Raw genomic sequence first — 20,862 nt, 5'->3', positions numbered from 1 at the left:
GATTTCCACCCCTCGTTTTAAATTCTATTACTTTTCCCAGGCTGGATGAGCTATTGAATTAGCTTGTCATTTAGTTTCTGTGATTCTTTTGGTCCTTGGAGAAAACGCAATGCAAATTCATCTCTGACTGGTTAGAGAAGTGTTTGTGCTGCTCAAGGACATTTAGTCCACTGCATTGAAATGGAGCTGTGACCCTCTGAGGTGGTTAGGCTGAGTCCATTGTCTAATTATATTAATAGTAAACTTAAGTAATGAGATTGTTGCATATGTGTGCCTTTTTAAAAAGGTTATCAGACTAACTAAACAACTAATAATAAAAAGGCGAGAAAGAAGAAACCGTTCTCCTGTGTGTCCTTTCATGTTATCCAGGCATGTGTTAAGCTTAACACTGCATGTACTCCCACTCATTTAAGCTCATATTCTAGCTAAGAGTTATTTTTATTAGTGGTTATTCCAATTTCTAAACTGCAGGATTCCAAAAATCTGAGGATTTATTATAGTTTTTATAGTCAGTGATATTAATGGAGGTCAATGATTGCCTTTTTTGTCTGCTTTATTTCTGATTTTTTTCCAAATGAAAACAAGAAGTTGGAGATGAAATATGAAATGTCTTTAAATGTTTTATTACTGAAGGACAAACTGAAGCATGGAGTGAGCATAACAGGAAGAACACGTGTGTGTTTACAAGTAAAATAATGACTTTATTGATACCACAGCCCTGAGTCATCACGCTGCATTCATGTCTTGTGGGAAAAATCATTATTTCACAGTTGAAAGCTACAAGGAGGGGAATTTCATCGGACCCATGAAGGTGCCATGATTGTAGTTTTTCTGGACTCTTTGTCCAAAACTGACCTGAAATCTGTTTCTCAGAGCATATTAGTTCCCACAAGAAGTGAATGTAGCACTGTTGTAACCAATCACAGAGAGGAAGAGGACACAGCAGAAACATGACCAATCAGTAGGTGTTTCACTTGTAGGGGGTGGAGCCTAGTTGATGATTTTGTGGTAGGGGTGGAGGGGCAGGGAGGAGGTGAAAGCTCTGATGTCGGTGATGAGCGTGGCGTCTTGAAGAGATGGCGACGAGGTCGGCACAAATGTCAGCTCGCTCACTTCACCATAGGCCGAGGACGAGGTAGCAGAATCTGGGCTGCAGGCGGCGCTCTGATCACCTTCCTCCACACCGAAGCCGACCACCTGAGTGCAGACAGGAACAGGAAGGAAAATAAAGAGTGTGACTTTAACAACTCAACTTTACTGAAACAGCTCGTTCCTTACAAACGCAGCTCAGAGAGAAATACTGCTTCCTGTTTACTCACATGCACGCTGAGCTTCCTGCTGCTGCTGTTTCTGTGCTCCAGGAACCAGGAGACCAGCTCCTGTTGGGTGAACGTCTTCAGAACCTCAATCTGCAACGCAAACCACAGTCAGTCATCAACTGGGACCAGGACCAGCAACACAGCCTCTTAGCATCAAATTCCCGGGACAAACTCGCAATAGATCCATCCATCCATTTTCTTTACCACTTATCCAGTTCAGAATTTCAGGGGAGGAGGAGCCCATCCCAGCTGTAAGAGTGAGTGGTCGGTAGACCATTCACCAGCACTGGCACGGTCACTGGCTGGTTTGGTTAAACCTGAGCCTGCCTGTAGAACATGGTGAGAGAACACTTCATAGCATGACTTCTGGTAAGATTCACATTCATCCATCTCAACTTAGCTGGGATAGGCTCCACCCCCACTGCAACCCTGAATTACATAAACAGAAAAGAGACTAGGTGGATGGATGGGTGGATGTTGGTAAAGTAACATGCAAATGTAGTAACATGAGTGTCACCTCCTTGTTGAGCCGGTCAAAGACGTACTGCTGTGTGACCACCTCGAACCAGTTGCGGTCCACCTCCTCCCCCAGGTGTGCGTCCTCGCACTCCTTCAGCTTGATGAGCGCCGTCACCTGAGTCCCAAAGGCCTCGTCGCTCAGACCCGACAAACGCTCCCCGAAACTCACCAGGAACTCCTCGATCTTTGCCTCGACGAACTCGGAGCTGTGAGGAGGACGAAAAGAAGCTTTAAACTGGCTCACCTGAAAACCTCAGCTAAATTCACACAGGTATCCTCACCTGAATTTTGTGGCTTGAGTTTCCACGGTGACGGAGAATCCAAGCACACCCGACGTGTTCCTGCAGGTGGGGTACACCTGGTACCTGGAAGTCAGAAAGTCAGAGGTCAGCAAGTTAAAAACTCAGTGATGATGTGGTGAGTTTGGTGTTTTAGCGCCCCCTGCTGTTTCTTTGAATGTAAAAGCAGCTCAGAGTCCAGTCTGTGTGACACAGATATGAACAAGTGATCGTTTGTTATTAAAGGTTTCTGATTTTATTCAGCTGACGTTAAGGTGGGATCTCCTTTCAAGTTGGCTCAGGGTGGAGAGTTGTTCACTGATGGAGATTCTCATTATCAGTGACTGTGTTGCTATGGAAACCTGTTTTATGAAACCTGCTTTTTCAACATGATGATGCTGTGGGTTGAATCAGCGTGACAGTTAACCAGAGGAACACTCACCCCAGTGTCTCCTTCGTCCTCAGGAAGTCGAAGCAGGGCTCCTCCATGTGCATCTGTGAACACACACACATAAACTTCAAACAGGAAGCTGTAACAAGGTCACTTCCTGTAGTTTCAGTCAGAATACGTACCAGTGAACAGCCTTTAGCTTGATAAAATGAATGTGTATGAGGTGTGATCTATAAGCTTCATGACTTCACCCAGATTTAAAAACCCCACTTGTTTAAACCTGGACGATCTTTCCTTGAAGGCGGTCTCCTCTGAACCTTTTAAATATCTTCCTGTTAGTCCTGTGCGGACCGCCCCTTCCTCACCAGAGCAGAGGCTCGTGTTCGCTCTGTGAACGTGTTTGAGGTCAAATCACAGGGTGAGTGGTCAGAGCAGGTGCACAGGGAGACGACCTTAGAGGGGTGATCGTCCATCTTTACATCGGGTACAGGTTCTCATGGGCGGAGTCACAGAACTTTGTGAACCTGAACGATCTGGATTTATTCAGTTTGCTTCTAAATGTTAAACTTGTGTTCAGTGCTTGAGGCGACACTCACCACCATCAGCTCCATGAGAGCGTGCTCTCTGAGCTTCTTCAGCCCGGACTGTAACACACACACACACACACACACACACAGAATTAAAGCCCAGCAGGAAGCAGCTGGTTGTGATTGAAGGTGATACTATCAGGAGAGCGCTGCTGGCTTCATGCCCCAAATTAAAATAGAGGATGCTGTAAAGCAACTCGTGGCGCTGTGATGTCCCCGATACTCGCACTAAGGCATTTTACTGAAATAGAAACCACATAAATATAAAACATAGAATTATATCTGTTGTCTTGAGCTCTTCTATCAAAACCAGGATGAACATCATGAAATTTAGTTTTGTTCATTCTGGACGAGCTTGAGAGTGCCCCCTATTGGACAAAGCAGGAATCAGCAGTTCTGTGGTGTTGTGTTTTTTACCTGGTAGTAGACGGTGACCTCAGAGTTGGCGTCTCCTTTGTTGAGAGATTTCACTTTGCAGAGATGATGTTTCAGCGGCAGCTCCACCACACGAAACAGCACGGGGACCTCTGCAGGCAGCGGCTGGAACTGCAGCTTCCTGCACACAGGTTGGTGTGACATCAGAGCAGAAAGCTGAACTCTTCCCTGAATCTGTAAAACCTCGCTGACGTCCTTCAGAGGACTGAAGATGTCTCTGTGAGCTGATGAACAGCAGCAGATACTCACTCAGTGAAGTAGCGCAGAAACTCTTTGGACTCCTGTGGGAGGAAATTACATCATCAGTGAGATCAGACCTTCAACCTGGACTAAATATTCTTCTACTTGATTCTGATTTCCACATCGGTGTCATTTCAAAACACCTCGATCTTTGTAACCTGTTGCGGTTGAAGACACAATCAGGACTCAGAGAAGCAGAGATTCTAGAGTTTAAAAAAATTAAACTTCCTAGAGAAAACAGCATTTTCTGTACTTCCTGTTTCTTCTTCTTGTATAGCAGCGCCGCTGTGGAGGTTTTATCTGTTATGATGCATATTGTTCAGGAGGAACTCGGTCCCAGGATACACACTGACAGACTTTACCTTTAACCTCTGCTCTGTGTGCATGTGTGTCTATATGAACCATGTTTATACATACTTGTGAGGACCAAAAATTGGAATGCTACTATACTTGTGGGGACCAACAGCCCTTTTGAGGACAAAATGCCCTTCCCCATGAGTTTGAAGGCATTTTTGAGACTCCAAATGTGGTTTTAGTGTCAGAGTTACAGTTAGGTTATGGTTAAATTTAGGTTTAGGCTGAGGATTAGTCATTCATTTTTCATGGTTAGGGTAAGCGGCTAGGGAAAGTATTATGTCAATTAGATGTCCTCACTATATGAAAACAAGTCTGTGTCTGTGTGTGTGTGTGTGTGTCTCACCGCACTAGTGAAGTTTCCCTGCACCAGCCCCTCAGCATAAAGCTCCGCCTTCAGCCCTCTGACGAAGGTCATGAGGTCGTCGACAGTGAGACCTTTTGAGACTGCGCGATACTTCTGGATGACGGACCAGCGGCAGTGCTCGAGGATCAGCAGACGGATGTCTCTGCAGAGGAAACACCACACTGATCACATCCACCTACAGCTCCGCTGTAGACTGAGTCTCTCTCCTCAGAGGAAACGCTCAGTTTGGGAGCCGATACTGATCAAACCCTCAGAAATGTAGCCTGCATACTGACATCAGTGAGCATGCTCAGACTGAGCTCGGGGCAGAGAACATGAACACAGCTTGACGGAAATCATTGGGAATCGTTTATTTGATGGTAAAGTTTCTGATTAGCTTATTAAAATGTGACACGATTTACTGTTAAAACAGAACAGAACTGGTTCAGGAGCAGCTGTGCCTCAGAAGGTTCAACCCCCGGCTCCTCTAGATACTGAACTGAAAAGGCCTGCGTGGACGTACTTGCCCAGCCTGTCCGGCTTGATGAGGATATTGAAGTAGGTCTTCTTCAGCTGCTCTGAGAACATGGTGAAGACGCTCGGCTCGGTGCTGAAGTCTGCCAGCTGATCCACGATCAGCTGCAGCAGCAGCTGGAAGGAAAACAAAGCAGCTGAAATGATGTTTAACACTCCGACTCGCAGATATCAAACCAACTTCATTATTGTGTGCTTTCATCTTTAACTAACAGTCAAGTAACATCGAACTACTCTCATCAAAATTCAAACCTTCACAACAAAAAAGCTGATGAGACCTGCATAGAGCACTCACCCATGTGTTTTGTAGAGACTTTTATCTTTTGGAGATTATTTTTTCTCTGTGTTATTGTAGGTCTCTATACTACAATATAGAACGTGTTGAGGCGACTGTTGTTGTGATTAGGCGCTGTATAAATAAAATTGAGTTGAATTATCAGAGAGACCAGCACTCACAGTTCCTGAAGTTTGTGAGAATTCAGTGACACAAAGACGGTGGGATTTTATTTTATGGGGCAACCCTTCAGTAGTTTATCACATGTGACTGGTGATGATTGAAGTTTAAGTTAATTTAGATAATGATTTAGTATAAATGCCTAAATAAGTACCTGCTCATCTGCAGGACACTTCCTGCAATCTTTGGTTTTCAGAATAAAGAAGATAAAAGCAGAGACGGAGACTGTCAGAGCTGCAAGTGCTGACTCTGCAGCTTCACGCAGAGCAGGAATAACCTTCATACCAAATGTGTGTGTGTCTGAGTGTCTGTGTGTGTCCTCACAGGCAGTTTGTGGTTGAAGCCTTTCAGCCGGATCATCAATCCGTGCTCTCCGGCCACCAGTTTGTACTCAAGCTGAGCCACGTCGGCCTCGTAGGCCGGCTCTGCCAGGTTATGAGCCAGGATGTTCACAAAGAGGTCAAAGAGAACCAGGCTGAGGAGGAGGAGAGAGAGTTACCTTCATCATCGTGATCATCGTTGTGATCATCTCAGAATGTGAATGAACTGCTAGCTTAATATCTGAATTCTTTACGTGTCCGTTTGAACCACATCAGACCGAGCGCAACTCTCACTCTGAGCTGTGATCGCCACGCTCTGCTAACCTCTCTGTTCATAACTCAGTGACTGCATCGACAGATTTAGAGACTTTAGTGAGGCTCAGCCCACTCGCCTTCTGTGCCGCTCAAATTTAACAAATGCTGACTATGTAGCACAGGAAGTTATGTTTGTTTCAGTCACTGATTCCAGGTAACACTGTGCTGCACTGCAGGCGGGTCTAATATGTTCAGGTGTGTCGGTGGCTCTTACTTCTCCGGGCTCTTCTGGATCATCGGGGAGATCAGGTGGAAGCGAATGTAGGCTGAAATAAAAACACATCAGTGATTTTTTTATACAAACAGATTCTGATTCAGCTGACTGTTTCCAGCTGTTATCGTCTTGCTGATTCGTGTTCTGTGTAGCTGTAGGTATAAATACAGTTTTTAATTGAGTTGACATCACACCACATCACTCTTATTTGGATAAAGTGTAATGTCATCAAGTGTCCACAAGATGCAGCTGTTCCACCTGCTTCCCATCAGGCACATCCTGATAAAACCGAGCTTTAATGCCTGAGCTGGTTTCAGGTGGATAGTTTAAACTGGTCTGTCTGATTAAACCAGTATAAATCTTATTTATGGATTAAAATTGGACTGAAACACTGACTGAAAGTTTTTACTCTGCAGGTCGTCATCTTTGTGCTCAGTGCCTGAAGATGCTGCACACTCAGCAGAGGTCAGACTAGCACATTAACTCTCCTCTAACTCTGCTGCACTCGCTCACTGTCAGACACAGACTGTAAATAAAGTTGGAAGCATTTGGTTCTGAATTGTTGGTTGGTCCAAACTTTGGTCTCCCTTTTTGTGGTTCAGCTCCATCAGCAGACCTGGCCAGCCCAGCTCACCTTTGGGGATCTTGAACTTGTTGTCCTTCTTGTACCACAGACAGCCGCGCTCGCTGTTCACAATCCTCACAGGATACTCTGTGTCCGGACAGTCTGACGTTTTCAAGGTGAAATCCGTTGCTGCAGAAATGACAAAAAACCCAGAAGATCGAGTTTATTGGTTGTCAGTAATGTTGCTGTGATGACCGAAACACTGAAACGTACCGAAGTACAGCTGAAAGCATCAAACAGAAGTCACAGCGTGATGTTACAGGATGTAGAAATGCTTTTTTTTGTTATTTAAATTCTTAAATCCTGACTGATTTCAGATCTAAACTCCTGACTCCTTCAGCCGAAGGCTGGAAACTTGTTCCCGGCTCTGCTGTAGGAGTCTGAGAAGCAGAACCTTTCAGCCTTCAGCTGATCCTGAATCAGCTTGACGTGCTCTTCATCATCTGAAGCTGCCAAATGTGTTCACACTGACCAATGAATTTGTTCTCAGCAGGCAGGTGGAGTTCAGGGTTGAGTTCGAAGTCTCCGGCCCATCGCTCCGCCCACTCCTCTGGGATATCTGATGAGACAAAACAAACACACCCACATTTAGCGACAGACAGGAAGCAGTCACATGGTCAGACCGTCACCGCTGAGGACACCCTGAAACTTTAAACTCTGCGCTAACTTCACACCACTTAATTCTGATTGGCTTTTCCGGTCACTTCCTGTTTTGCCACCTTGTGAAGAGTTTGCAGTAACTGCGATGATGAAGACATTTGTGAACAAAGAAGCAGGTTTGACGGCAGATTTGTCCTGTCATCTTTATTATGATGAAGAAACAGGAGTGCTGGATGCAGTTTGCATGTTCCTCCTCTCACAGCCCAAAAAACAAGCATGTTTGGTTCAGCTGTACATGAAAACATGAACAGCTGATTTGTATTTAGTCTAAATTACAATGGATCTGGCTTTTTTTAAACTTTCATTATTTTAAAAGCTATCAGGATGCTGTACATTTATTATTATTATTATCATTATTATTGAAAGCAGACATTTTAAATTTGAGACATTCACACAAACAGGTAGGACTCAAAGTTGCCTCCACAGCTTTACTGTGTTTCAAAGCAGACATTTACTCCATAAATGATTTCAAATCGCACCTATCAGTAATGCCAACAGAATACATTTTGCAGCTTCATGCACACAAACGTTTGTTGTTATTTTGTTGGACTGTTTGCTGACAAACTAAACAGTAGTTTTACCCCAGACCTGCAGGTTTACGGCTGTCAGTGTTTTCATTCTGAGTTGCACGGTAACCTCCATGTTCTCCAAGGTGAAGTTTGATGTTACTATAGTAATGTATCAAAATGGTCTGTGTGAGTTAAGTGATGAAAATAATAAGAGCTTCATGCCCTCCCACCATGATGACCTGCCCCTGCCTCAGGGTCAGGGTTAGCTTTTAGCTACGCGCTCCTTGGTGCAGACTAACAGAGTAACTGTGCTGTGGTTAAAGCGTCGTACCCTCCATGCTGTAGCAGGTACCGAACCATTTCTCTTTGAGGGGGCAGCAGCCTTCGTTTTCAGGCGACAGCAGCAGCAGGTTCGCTCTGTCAGGTGTCAGCAGGGACAGAGCGGCGTTGATCACCTGACAACACAAACAGTTCACTGAGAGCGTAAACTCTGCACAGGACAGATTACTGCACTGATTCTGGATCAAGATCTGGATCACGATGGTGCTCACCTGGGGGTCATATTCGAACATGAGCTGGTCTCCGGTCAGGAAGTCCTGTTTGGGAAACAGCTGCATGTTCTCGCAGATGTTCTCCACAAACTCGATGGGATCCGTCTGCCCGACACAATCAGAAGTTAGCATTTCACAGAGAAAGACAGTAAAGAGTGAAGCTCTGCTCTGTGTTTGGAACATATCAAATTCAACGTTCTCACAGAAAAACACAGGAAACATCATGAGGAGCTACACAATGCTTGACTCTATTGTTTCTGTCCTACTCTGTCTCTGCTGTCCCTCATGAAGGTTCTCCTCCTCCTCTGAGTGTCTACCTTCAGCATCTGCTCTCCTCCCTGAGCTCACATCACTTCAGCCTGACTGTGTGTCTGTGGTGCAATACCTCTACCTGTTCCTGGTAGTGGAACTCGTTGGCTTCGATCTTCTGAATTTCCTCATAGATCCTGAAAAATAAAGAAAGCAAAAACAGAGGATTTCATTCAGACAAGGAACAAGAAATAAAAGCAGATAAAATAAAATAATCTCAAAGCTCAGTGACTTTGTCCCAGATTAATGCTTAAAAAGATTTTTTTCTTGGACGTCATTCTTGGCTCAACAAGTGTCTGGCTCCTCCCACCAGAACACCAAACAAACACAATGTTTTAATCAATAATTGTCTGAGTCCCATATCTCCTCCTTACATAACGTCTGACTTCAATGTGTGATAAGAACTCGTCCCTTTACTGATGTTCTGTTTAAGCATCTTTTACAGAAGAAAACTAACAATAAATCGATCCTATTATGCCGCTCTTCATTACAGATGGGATGTTCTGATTGGATGTAGCGCTGGATGTAGCGCTGAACGTGCCTGAGTGGACGGTGTGTGGTGGCGTGATCACACAGAAATCCATTGTCAACAAAGACACATCTGCTTTTCAGCAGGATGGTGTGATGGAGACATCTGCTGAACCTTCACTTTTCAACCAAATGTGACTGATTTTAGCTTCTACGTCTCAGCCAATCAGATGTCAGTTAGAGCTCTAATCAACAGGAAGCTGCTCAGAGGGAAAACAGGAAGTCACAGCTGGAATTGGGCTAAATTCACACCTTTGGAACAGCTTGCAAAGATTATGATCTTTCAACCACATATGGACCTAAATGGATTTGTTTTTAAACGGTGACGACCAGATTTGACCTAGAAAACATCGTTTATGGACATCTGCAGCTCAGATGGGAATTAAGTTTGTAAGCCTGACCTCTGCTGGGGGCCCAGAGTCTGCAGCATCTTCAGATACTGGAACACAAAGTGGACGACCTGCAGAGAGAACAGCAGCACAGTGAGGCCCCAAACCTAAAGCTTTAACATCAGCAAACACTATGATATATTCAGATATGAATACCCGACATGTATGTATGTGTGTGTGTGTGTGTGTGTACCTGGTAGAAGTTCTGGTAGCCCTGATCAGTGAGAGTAATGGAGATGGAGAAGATGGAGTAGGTGGTGTTCTGGTCGAAGCCAGTCTCGCTATTTCCTCCAAACAGAGCCAGAGCCCAGCATCTGCACACGTACACGCGCACACACACACACACACACACACACTTGTAAACACACAACACACAAACAGGGCAGTGTCTTCCTGCGTTCACACATCTGTTTTCATGACTCACTTCTTCCTGAGCAGCGACAGGATGCTGCCGGTCCCTTCATGTCCGATGAGCCAGGAGATGTAATGAAGAGGCTTCACTCTGACACGGGAACACAAACAAACATGTTCACACACTCAGCTGTGAACAAATTGCCTGACCGAGCCGCATGTCACACACACAACATCAGACCGGACGTTCAATACTCTTCAACCCGCAGCTCCATCATACAAGCTTTGCGTGATGGTGGTGTGAGGATAAAGCAGTTAACAGTTCAGTGATGTCAAAGTGAGTGAGTGGTCATCGTGTTTTCTGCTACACGCTGAATATTTCCTAAGAACACGTCTGAATTGGTCTATTTCCTGCTGCACAAGGAAAACTTTCAGATTCCTTCAGTAGAGTAAACAGCTTCAAACTGAGGATTTGTCTGACTGATGGTGACTATGACATTAGACTACAGCCGCGTGCAATAGCCAGGCTGCGCGTTACGATCAAAACAGTGATCAGTGATTGCTGTGCAATGAAATCTGAGTGCGAGCTGACTGAGACTCCTGCTCTTCATCCTGTGATACATCCCAGCCAGCTACGCTGAACGGTCAAGGGTTAAAGGTCAGAAAGTTACTCACCTGTAATGCTTCCCCTGCGGTGGGACGGCCCAGCTGATGGTCAGAGCGTGAACCTTCCTCACAGGCACCACTGCAACACACAAGCAGTCTTCATCAATCTCGATTTCTCACTGAACATCATCAACATCAGTTTCAGGACGTCTCCATGGCTTCACTTCCTGTAACTCTGCTGTCAGGTGATGGAAGACTGGCCAGTCAGAGAGGGGAAGTGTTCTTATTGGCCCAAGAAATTGACATTACTGTTACAGGTTGATTCTGATAAACTGTATTGATCAGGCAGTGGGTCTCCTCCTGACTGTGAGGTGTTTAGGACAATTTTCAGATTTCTGCCTCTTTCAACTTTACTAAAGACGACCTGTCGGTGAGCCACAGGTGATAAACCAGGTGCTACAGCAGGGACAGGAAACACACCTGGAAGCAGCAGGTGCTCATACTCCATATTCATAACCAAAGGATTGCTGCTAATAATAACAACAACATGGCATAATAATCAATAATCAGTATGAGTCACCTCTGTAGAGTTTGTTAAAGGCCGGCGTGTCAAACGGCTGCTGCAGGCGAGAGAAGTCAGGTCGAGGTTCACCGCTGGAAACAAACACAGGCACGTTGACATCATTTTCATTATTGATCGATCTGATCAGCACTCTCTCCACTAATCAATATCAATAAATATCAAACCTCTTCACTTTGAACAGATCAGGTAAGAAGCTGAACAACAGGTGTCACTGATGAAAGAATTTATTCATTTAAAGATTCTGATGATCACTGTTTATTAATTCTACACAGAACAAAGTTCAGGGTTTCTATGGCAACATGTAATTGGATGCAGACATGTGACATCACTTTAATGTGTGTGTGTGTGTGTGTGTGTGTGTGTGTGTGTGTGTGTGTGTGTGTGTGTGTGTGTCTTACTTGTTGGGCACCCTGATGAAGATCTCCCTCACCCACTCCTCCAGTGTGTCCAGAGTCTCTGAAGAACACAAACACTGTGATCCACCTGTTACAGAGCTCGTTTCTATCCACAGTTTCAGTTTAAAGCTGAACTTTACTCTATAAATAAACAGCGTTCAGTCCAGTCTGTTGGCACTTTGTGTTTTTGCTGCTTTCTGTGACACATTAGGAATAAACAGGTGCAAGGCTGAACACAGCTCATCAGCACGACAAGTCCTGCCCACAGACTCGGAGTAAAAACACGTGACAGACCGGCATGGCGGCGGTTCTACTGTTACCTTTGGACTGAACGGCGAGCGTCATGTACTGAGCTGAGTAATATCTCCTCCAGAAGTCCCTGAGCCGCTCGTAGGTGTTGATCTGCTTCTCTCGAGGCTCGTGCTTTAATGTCTGAGCGTTACCTGACGGGAACAAAACGACACCTGCTAAACACAAAAATCTGTCCACAACCAACAAGTGTGTGCAGGTCTACCTGGGCAGGAAACACAATGCAGCAAGAGGTGCAGCGAAAGAACTGAAAACAGACCTCGCAGATTACAGGCCGTCAGCCCAAGCCCACTGATTTAGACATCTGTTAAATACGTGTTACTGATTCACTAACACAAGAAGCTTGGAACAAAACTGGGAGGCATGTTTGATAAATCAGATGGTAATTCTGTGTCCACTTATTTTTTCACAGAATTTCACACATCTTTGTGAATGACATGCAGGGTTTTGCAAAATAAAATAAAAAAAAACAAAACAAAACAAACAAAAACAACAAAATCAAAGAGAGAGAAAAGTCTGCAAAATTTGGCTCCTAAAACATTTTTGCAAAAGGAACATTGTAATCTCTGAGATCTTCTTTGGGAACATGTCAAAGAAAACAGAGCAGGCATCATTCAGCAGAAGCACTGATCAGCTCAAATCAATACAAAACAACCTGAAGTTCAGAAAACTTGAGAAATTCAACTGAAAAATGCATCAAACTCCTCAGTCAGAGAGAAAACCTCGTCGAGGACAAGATGAATCACTAATCGTCACGGCACCTTCATGAAAAGTTCCCTGGTATTGAACCCTGATCGGACTGAACCATCAAACAAAGCCAGTGGAGTCAGCCTGGGTGTGTGTGTGTGTGTGTGTGTGTGTGTGTGTGTGTGTGTGTGTTCTCACCCCAGCAGAACTTGCCCATCGGGTGTCCCGGTTTGGCCAGACTCCCAAACAGCATCTCCTTCCGGTGGGAGTCGGATGGCCTCGCCAGCTGAAACTCTGAGTATCAGGGGACAGGAAGTGACATCACAGAAGGAGATATAGATAGAGGGAGCAGAAGACGGCGAGAGCCTCTGGCCGCGCGGTAACGTGCGGCAGATTTTAATATTCAAACATGTTTGGACTCACCGCTGTCGACTGCCTCCACCTCTCTGTCGACGGCGTCCTCGATCATCAGAGGACAGATGAAGAACTGAGCCCACCTGAAACGCAGACAGAACATCAGGGCTACAGCAGGTGTGTCAGCTGAGACTGAGAAAGGCAACAATATGTGTAGTTTAAATATTGTGTCCAACAGTTTGTCTGGCAGGAGAGATCAATGTGTTATAGGACAGTTTAAGCTCATGACACTAACTGTGTGTGATTTTTACAACGACCAGGCGGCTGGAGAGTAACAGTAACAGAGTAACAGTTAAGCTGCTTTTCCTCCTTTTTGTAAACGGCGACCCTCTTCCTTATTTTAAATGTTAACATTTGTCCCTGAATGTTGAGGAAATGTCTTCCAAGCAGAGGACATGGGTCGATTCTTCACTGTCCCTATCAATAAAGGCCAAAAATAAAATATTTTAAAAAAGGTAATGTTTTTTTGTTTATGTGAAAATCTAAATTAAGGCGTAAAATCTTAAAGTAAGCAAATAATTCTTGAAAACAGCTTGATCGAGAAAGCATAATGCTCATTTTAGGTAAAGATTTTCCTTCAAGGTAACAAGTCCAATTTTCTTAAGCATAAATTTTAGATAGTTTCGTCTTGTTAAAGGCATACAACAGTTAAATTCATTTGCTAGTTTTAAGGATTCTAACCAAGCAACTGCTGCTGGCAGATTTTTCTTCTGAAAACAATTCAATTTCGTCAGATTTAAAAGTATTTGTCTTATTTCAAGTAGAGCTGTTTTTGGCAGTGTACACACAGAGACAGAGGACTGTGGGAACTTTTTAACAGTTTCTGATATTTCTGAACCACAAATTCAAAAATCTACATGTCGGGAAACAGTGGGTATAACAGCCTCTCCATCCTCCAGAGGGCTCGTGTCCTCAGCCGTCCGTCTGTCCGCTGCTCTAAAAACAGCCTCAGAACAATGTGACCTCACAGCGTCTGCAGTGAACAGCTGACCTCCCATCAGAGGTCCAGATGGCCCAAACAGCTTCCGTCCGCTCGCAGCGAGGGCGCCGCCTTCACACGCCTGAAAGCTCACAGCGGATCCCACAAACAGCAGGTAACAGGAAACCCGAGGAGCTCACCTGTCGAGCGCGTCTCTGAAGTGCTTCCTCTGCACATCGAACTGGAAGATGGTCCGCTCGCAGTCTGTGGAGGCGTTGTCACTGCCGCCGTGCTTCTTCAGGAAGGCGTCGAAGCCGTTCTCCGCCGGGTATTTCTCACTGCCCATGAACACCACTAAGGGGGAGGAGGAAGAAGCACAGAGCGGTCAGATCATGTCTCTGCTGGCCAATCACAAGTTGCCAACATCTCGCAATCAAAGCTGCTGGGTTTAAACTAATCATCTGTAGGTCCAGCAGGTTAACGTGTTAACGTTCAGATGTTTGTGTGGTCATGTGAGGCTCCTCATTGTGACGTCTGGATTATTTCACGTAGGAAATACCACTCAAAAAGTCAGTGCCGCAGCAGGAAGTCTTTAGCTTTTTAAAAATTTCTCAAAGGGAAAATCATTTTCTTATAGTGAGGACTTCCTGATGAGTTTTTGGAGGCTAGGATCGAAGTCACACAGGCTGAGCTGACCACGTTTACAGCTTCTTTTTCCAGCAGTGCTCATACAAGTGAAAAAGGGGTGTTTCTAATATTTTGGCAGCATTTTAATATTAAAGTTTCTCCAGTGATTTCAGTAAATTCATGTTATTTACTCTTAACTTACAGCAGGCACTGCTAACAGAGGCGAGTTTGCATTTGCATTTGTTCAAATATTTCAGCGTCTGTAATAAAGTCTCTTCGTGCTGCGTCATCAGGATTCTCCTGAGGCAGTGAGGCGGGGTTTAGTGACGCTGTTTGAGGGCAGCTGGAGCTGCACGATTCAACAATGAAAGCACGTGGAGGAAAGTGAGGACTTTGCGATCACTTCTGAAAACGATTCCAGCTGTCGGCTGGACTCCTCCTTGTCCCATTGGCTGTGAGGGCCAACGCAGCTGTATTCATGTGAGTGAGGCGAGGTGTAACATTGCTTCGTGTCTGGTGTGAGCGCATCGTGAGAGTGGGTAGATTTGGGTGGGTAGGTTTGATGCTGGAAACAGACACCTGATGATGACTGTTCATTGACTTTCACATCACATCTCATTAATAAAGCTTTATTCTAATTAAAACCATGGGTGATCGTTTGTAAGACAAGCACAGGTGATGTTTGCGATGACGTTCACACTCACTGTGCTCCAGGAAGTGTGCGAGGCCGGGCAGCTCATCGGGGTCACTGAAACTTCCCACGCCGATGCACAGAGCTGCTGCAGCCTGAAAACACACAAGGGTCACTGCTGGTGGATCTGTCACAGAGAGCTGACGTAGTTAAACTGTTTTTGTTTAGAGACTCGGAGGAAGTGGATGAGCCTTCATCACCCATCCTCCACACACCCACCTGCTTCTCAGAGCTCTTCTTCTTCTTCACTGGGTTCTCCTCTTCCAGCTCTTCAAAGTCGCTGTCCTGCTCTTCCTCTGATCTGTCCCCTTCTTCCTCCTCTGAGCCCTCACCTGAGTCCCCTTCATCTTCTTCCCCACCCTCCTCCTCTTCCTGCTCTTCCTCCTGCTCTGCGGACTCTCCGTCGCCTCCCTCCCCGTCTGCCCCACTGAAGTCGGAAATGAGGAGTGCTCGGAGGCCATTGCTCAGCTCGATGTATCTGCAGGAAAGCAGAGGAGTTCATACAGTGAAGGCTCAAGTAACATCACACCTGGATTTCAGGTAACAACTTTAAACACTGGATGACCTTCCTGTCAGAGAGGCATCAGACTAAACTGAGAGGAACAAAGTGCAAAGCCTGAAAGAAATGCAGAAACAAACACTAATTTTCTGAAATGAAAAATAAAATGAAACTTCAGGAGGACCTTAGACAAATAACAGCCTGGTGGGCCAGAACAAAGTATTTCTAACAGTTCACTGGCTGGAAAACTTTTGTTTCAACCAATCACAGGTAGGAGTTCACTTGTGAAGCAAACACCTGAAATGGAGGTCTGTGGGGTTAAACTGCCAGTTGGACTCAGCAGTTTTCTGGTTGCATTTGAACCCTAATCGTGGGTTGAATAAATGCTTGTGTCACTCACCTGTATCTCTTTGGGTCGCTGGGTGATTTGACGATCTCTGGGTCTCCCTGGTCATCTACAGTGGCTCCCTCCTCTCTGTCTCCAGCAGCCACCTGAGCCCTGGCGTCCTCTGGGGGCGGAGGCTCACCTTGGTCTGGCACAGATGCTGCAGCAGCACCAGCACCACTCATCGACTTGCTGGTCTGAGGCATTGTGGAGAGTCCTCTGCAGTGAGACACACACATTAACACTAGAAGTCCCAGAGAAGAGCCATTTGGCTTTTCTACCTATAAAACCCACCGTCGAGCCAAATGGCTGGTAGGCTTTTAGCTAATATCCTTAATCACCTGTGAACAGCTGCTTTTGTTATGTAAATAAGGTGGGGCCATGCTGAACCACTTGGAGTGGTTAGTTTCCTGAGCCACAAGGAAACTTGTGTTTCAGTTTGCCTTAGGGAGAAATCAACACACATGGGTGTATTTCCTTTGTTGCTGAGATTTATTGATAAAACAGTACAAAAAAACAACCATTTGTACACATATTTACAAATAACAATAAAAAGTGAGTGAGTACATTTCAACATTTTCAGCAATCACTCACAATCCTGGCACTGCCATGGTATCTGTAGTCTGCATTTACCATGTGTATCTGTAGCAGTGAACACATCGCACAGTGGCATGATTGTTCTTGCATTTGTGTTTGACCTGACACGTGGCTCTTTTTGCAGGGCTAGGTGTGGAGGGTTGTGTCCGAAGCAACTGTTCTTTTCTTGCCTTCTTCCCAGCCATATGAGAGTTAGCCAACTCTCTTGCAAACTCCACCAGGAAGTCCACCCGTCTTTCCTGCGTCCCGTTGCATGCTTGATACAGCACATGTGCATTCAGTGCTGCCATGTCAATCATGTTATAGAACACGGCAACTGGCCAGCGCCGTGTTCCTCTGCGGACCGTGTACTCCCGCACCATCTGGTCCATCACATCCACGCCACACTTTGTGGTGTTGTAAAGGGTGACAGTGTTTGGCTTCCTTTTGGTGGTGTTATCAGTCTGAACCATGCTGTGCATGCTGCTAAGAATATAGACTGTCTTCTTCCGTTTGGCCGCATACGCCGTCAGCGTGGCAGCAGAGGTTGAAAATACCTAAGAAATAAGATAAATTGTTATTTCCATAGCACTTTTACACACAATGAAACACATAAACATAGAACCACAAAAGACCTGCAGCCTACCTGAGTGGTGAATTCATTGCGATTTGTGTATCTAGCGGATTGAGGAATTTCCCGGCGAATCTTGCTGACTGTGCCGAGGATGGTGGTTTTCCGTCTAAGAAGTTTTTGCGCAAGTGAAAGTGATGTGAAGAAATTGTCCGTGGTAACATTTCTGCCCTTGTCTAGGAATGGTTCCATCAGCCTCATCACTACATTTTCAGACAGTCTCTCCCCACTGGGACGATTGGGGTCCTTGCCAAGATATAGGAGGACATTGCAAATGTACTTGGATTTTAGGTCGCAGGCCACCCAAAACTTGATCCCAAACCTGTCAGGTTTACTTGCAATATACTGCAGGAAACAGCACCGAGTCTTTGATGGGAAGAGCTGTTCATCAACGGTGATATGTAGACCAGGGTTGTAGCACGTGATGCAGTTGGTGACAAATGATCCCCACACACTGGAAACTGCAGCGAACTTATCAGTCTTTGCTCGATCACTGCGGGTGGACCTGTCATCAAAGCGTAGGTGTTGCATGATGTCTTGGAAGCGGTTACGCGGCATAGTTCCAATGATCTGTGGGTTTCCCAGGTTTGCTGACCAGCAGTCACGTAGTGATGGAACCCTAGTAACCCCCCGCAAGATCAAGATCTTTGATCAAGATCAAGATCAAAGACTCGGTGCTGTTTCCTGCAGTATATTGCAAGTAAACCTGTCAAGTTTGGGATCAAGTTTTGGGTGGCCTGCGACCTAAAATCCAAGTACATTTGCAATGTCCTCACATATCTTGGCAAGGACCCCAATCGTCCCAGTGGGGAGAGACTGTCTGAAAATGTAGTGATGAGGCTGATGGAACCATTCCTAGACAAGGGCAGAAATGTTACCACGGACAATTTCTTCACATCACTTTCACTTGCGCAAAAACTTCTTAGACGGAAAACCACCATCCTCGGCACAGTCAGCAAGATTCGCCGGGAAATTCCTCAATCCGCTAGATACACAAATCGCAATGAATTCACCACTCAGGTAGGCTGCAGGTCTTTTGTGGTTCTATGTTTATGTGTTTCATTGTGTGTAAAAGTGCTATGGAAATAACAATTTATCTTATTTCTTAGGTGTTTTCAACCTCTGCTGCCACGCTGACGGCGTATGCAGCCAAATGGAAGAAGACAGTCTATATTCTTAGCAGCATGCACAGCGTGGTTCAGACTGATAACACCACCAAAAGGAAGCTAAACACTGTCGCCCTTTACAACACCACAAAGTGTGGCGTGGATGTGATGGACCAGATGGTGCGGGAGTACACGGTCCTATAACATGATTGACATGGCAGCACTGAATGCACATGTGCTGTATCAAGCATGCACCGGGACGCAGGAAAGACGGGTGGACTTCCTGGTGGAGCTTGCAAGAGAGTTGGCTAACTCTCATATGGCTGGGAAGAAGGCAAGAAAAGAACAGTTGCTTCGGACACAACCCTCCACACCTAGCCCTGCAAAAAGAGCCACGTGTCAGGTCAAACACAAATGCAAGAACAATCATGCCACTGTGCGATGTGTTCACTGCTACAGATACACATGTGGTAAATGCAGACTACAGATACCATGGCAGTGCCAGGATTGTGAGTGATTGAAATGTACTCACTCACTTTTTATTATTATCTGTAAATATGTGTACAAATGGTTGTTTTTGTAGAAATATTTTTTGGTTTTTTTGTACTGTTTTTATCAATAAATCTTTTGGAGATTTATTTTCCTGGATGATTGAGAATGCATCAAGACGAACACAAAATGAAGTTCACAGCTTTTAGCAGTTCCCCCTCCCCACACACAAACAAAGAGGCAGTTTGCAGTTAGAAATCCGCAATCATTCACACACCCCCACTCCCCTCCACAATTCTCAGGTAACGACCCAATTTACATATGAATTGATGCTAAAAGACTAGCCAAGTTAGCTTCCACTTAGCTGACAGAGGGTTAGAAAAGCCTGGGACTTCTAGTGTTAACAAGTTATCAATGAGTAATTCACTGGAAATAAATGTATCAGCACTGACTGTGATAATCGGTATAAACTGGACACTTTTCTTTAGGACAGCGTGGGAGAAACATGAATCCAGACTGTGCAGATTTTATTTAATCAAAAACGTCATTTATTCATTTAATCATGGGTGTCATTGGAATCACTTCATACATAAAACTAAACTCCCAATTTACAGAAAGAATCAGCATCAAGTAGCCAATAATAAAATACCATATACAGATTAAATGAATGCCGAATTGAAGAACAACGCCTCCTGCTTTGAAAAGTACCTCGGGTTTTATTTAAGCAAGTAATGGTTTTCGGTAAAAGGTAAATATCAGATTTTACGAGGGGATTTTGGTGACTCTGCATCGTCTCTCGCGAGAACAACGTTAAACGTTAACAAGGATTTAAACTGAGCGGAAGCTCATGTGAAATCCAGTCTATTTAACTGCTAGCTTCCCCGTTAGGAAACTAACGGAGGCGCTAACGGGTTGACCGATGCAGCGAACTTCATATAACCGCCGACGGCAACTCCACAAACACACCGAGCTCCGTGAGCCTCAGGTGGAGGCTCCGCCGGCTCGTTTCACAGCTATTAAATTCAGCATACTTTAATCCCACTGGTTAGCGGACTGCTAGCTACTCCAGATACTAGGAAGTAGCGTCAGCCAACCGCCCCGGCCGGGCAGGTGGAGGCTGTGTGTCCGTCAGCTGGAAGCAGCTTCACCTGGACTCCGACATGTGACGATGTGAGCCGTTTTTACCTGCCAGGAGAAATAAAACACTCACCTTCGTCTCTGAAGCCGCCGAAGTTTAAGCAAAGTAGCCCGGTACTACCCAGCTGGTCAAAACAAGGCCTCTGATTGGCTGAGGTCACGTCAATCACAGAAGACTGGCTGTTTAATTGGTCGCCACTAATCGAGCTGTAAAGCTTGTGTGAGAAACATGCTGGGGGGGGGGGGCACAGGTAGTAATGGAATAATTAATAAATAAGACATAGAGGCCTCCTGTTTGTCACAGTCTCGGTTATTGTTGTCATTAAAATAAAGAAACGTTCGTTTTCTTAAGTAAAAAGTTGCATCGTTTGGGCTGATTTTATTTTTATTTTATTGTATTTTTTAACCCTGTGAAAATCCACAGTTAAGCTGTTACAGCAGCCAAAATAACAAATAAGAAAAAACATTGTGTTCAGTGTTATTTTATTTATATAGCACCAAATCACAACAACAGTTGCCTCAAGGTGCTTTATATTGCAAGGTAAAGATCCTACCTGTTTACATTTATAATAATAATAAT

General features: G+C 45.0%; 1 protein-coding gene across 6 annotated transcripts; it reads right to left on the bottom strand.

Moving 5' to 3' along the window:
- Positions 1–535: 535 nt before the first annotated feature.
- nrd1b (nardilysin b (N-arginine dibasic convertase)) lies at positions 536–20,508 on the bottom strand. 6 transcript variants are annotated; one of them, XM_005478752.4, is made up of 31 exons: positions 20,356–20,508; positions 16,359–16,562; positions 15,679–15,937; positions 15,473–15,554; positions 14,342–14,495; positions 13,232–13,305; positions 13,007–13,102; positions 12,133–12,255; positions 11,816–11,873; positions 11,415–11,488; positions 10,904–10,973; positions 10,302–10,379; positions 10,071–10,191; positions 9,890–9,948; positions 9,037–9,097; positions 8,652–8,756; positions 8,432–8,555; positions 7,404–7,490; positions 6,941–7,060; positions 6,307–6,358; positions 5,782–5,932; positions 4,993–5,120; positions 4,470–4,632; positions 3,779–3,810; positions 3,512–3,650; positions 3,104–3,151; positions 2,559–2,611; positions 2,120–2,203; positions 1,837–2,044; positions 1,320–1,409; positions 536–1,197 (listed from the first exon to the last, which is right to left on the bottom strand). In XM_005478752.4, the coding sequence occupies exons 2-31, from the start codon at positions 16,547–16,549 to the stop codon at positions 991–993; spliced, it is 3,291 nt and encodes a 1,096-aa protein (XP_005478809.1). In that variant the 5' UTR covers positions 16,550–16,562; positions 20,356–20,508; the 3' UTR covers positions 536–990. The 6 variants fall into 6 exon arrangements, with proteins under 6 accessions (XP_005478809.1, XP_005478810.1, XP_005478811.1 ...); XM_005478753.4 differs by lacking the exon at positions 20,356–20,508 and adding an exon at positions 20,112–20,343; XM_005478754.4 differs by lacking the exon at positions 20,356–20,508 and adding an exon at positions 20,177–20,343.
- Positions 20,509–20,862: the final 354 nt, after the last annotated feature.

Source organism: Oreochromis niloticus, linkage group LG23 (genome assembly GCF_001858045.2).
Source record: "Oreochromis niloticus isolate F11D_XX linkage group LG23, O_niloticus_UMD_NMBU, whole genome shotgun sequence".
Classification (NCBI taxonomy): domain Eukaryota; kingdom Metazoa; phylum Chordata; class Actinopteri; order Cichliformes; family Cichlidae; genus Oreochromis; species Oreochromis niloticus.
Note: the sequence above shows the minus strand (reverse complement) of the source record. Positions and strands in the feature narration are given on the sequence as shown.

Coding starts and splice junctions, on each gene's coding strand:
- nrd1b (XM_025903103.1), bottom strand. CDS start 16,582: ATGTGTGTGTCTCACTGCAGAGGACTCTCCACAATGCCTCAGACCAGC. Junction 7,061..7,403: donor TGCTGAGAACAAATTCATTG/GTCAGTGTGAAC, acceptor TCATTTCTGCAG/CAACGGATTTCACCTTGAAA. Junction 5,933..6,306: donor ATCCAGAAGAGCCCGGAGAA/GTAAGAGCCACC, acceptor CCTCCTCCTCAG/CCTGGTTCTCTTTGACCTCT.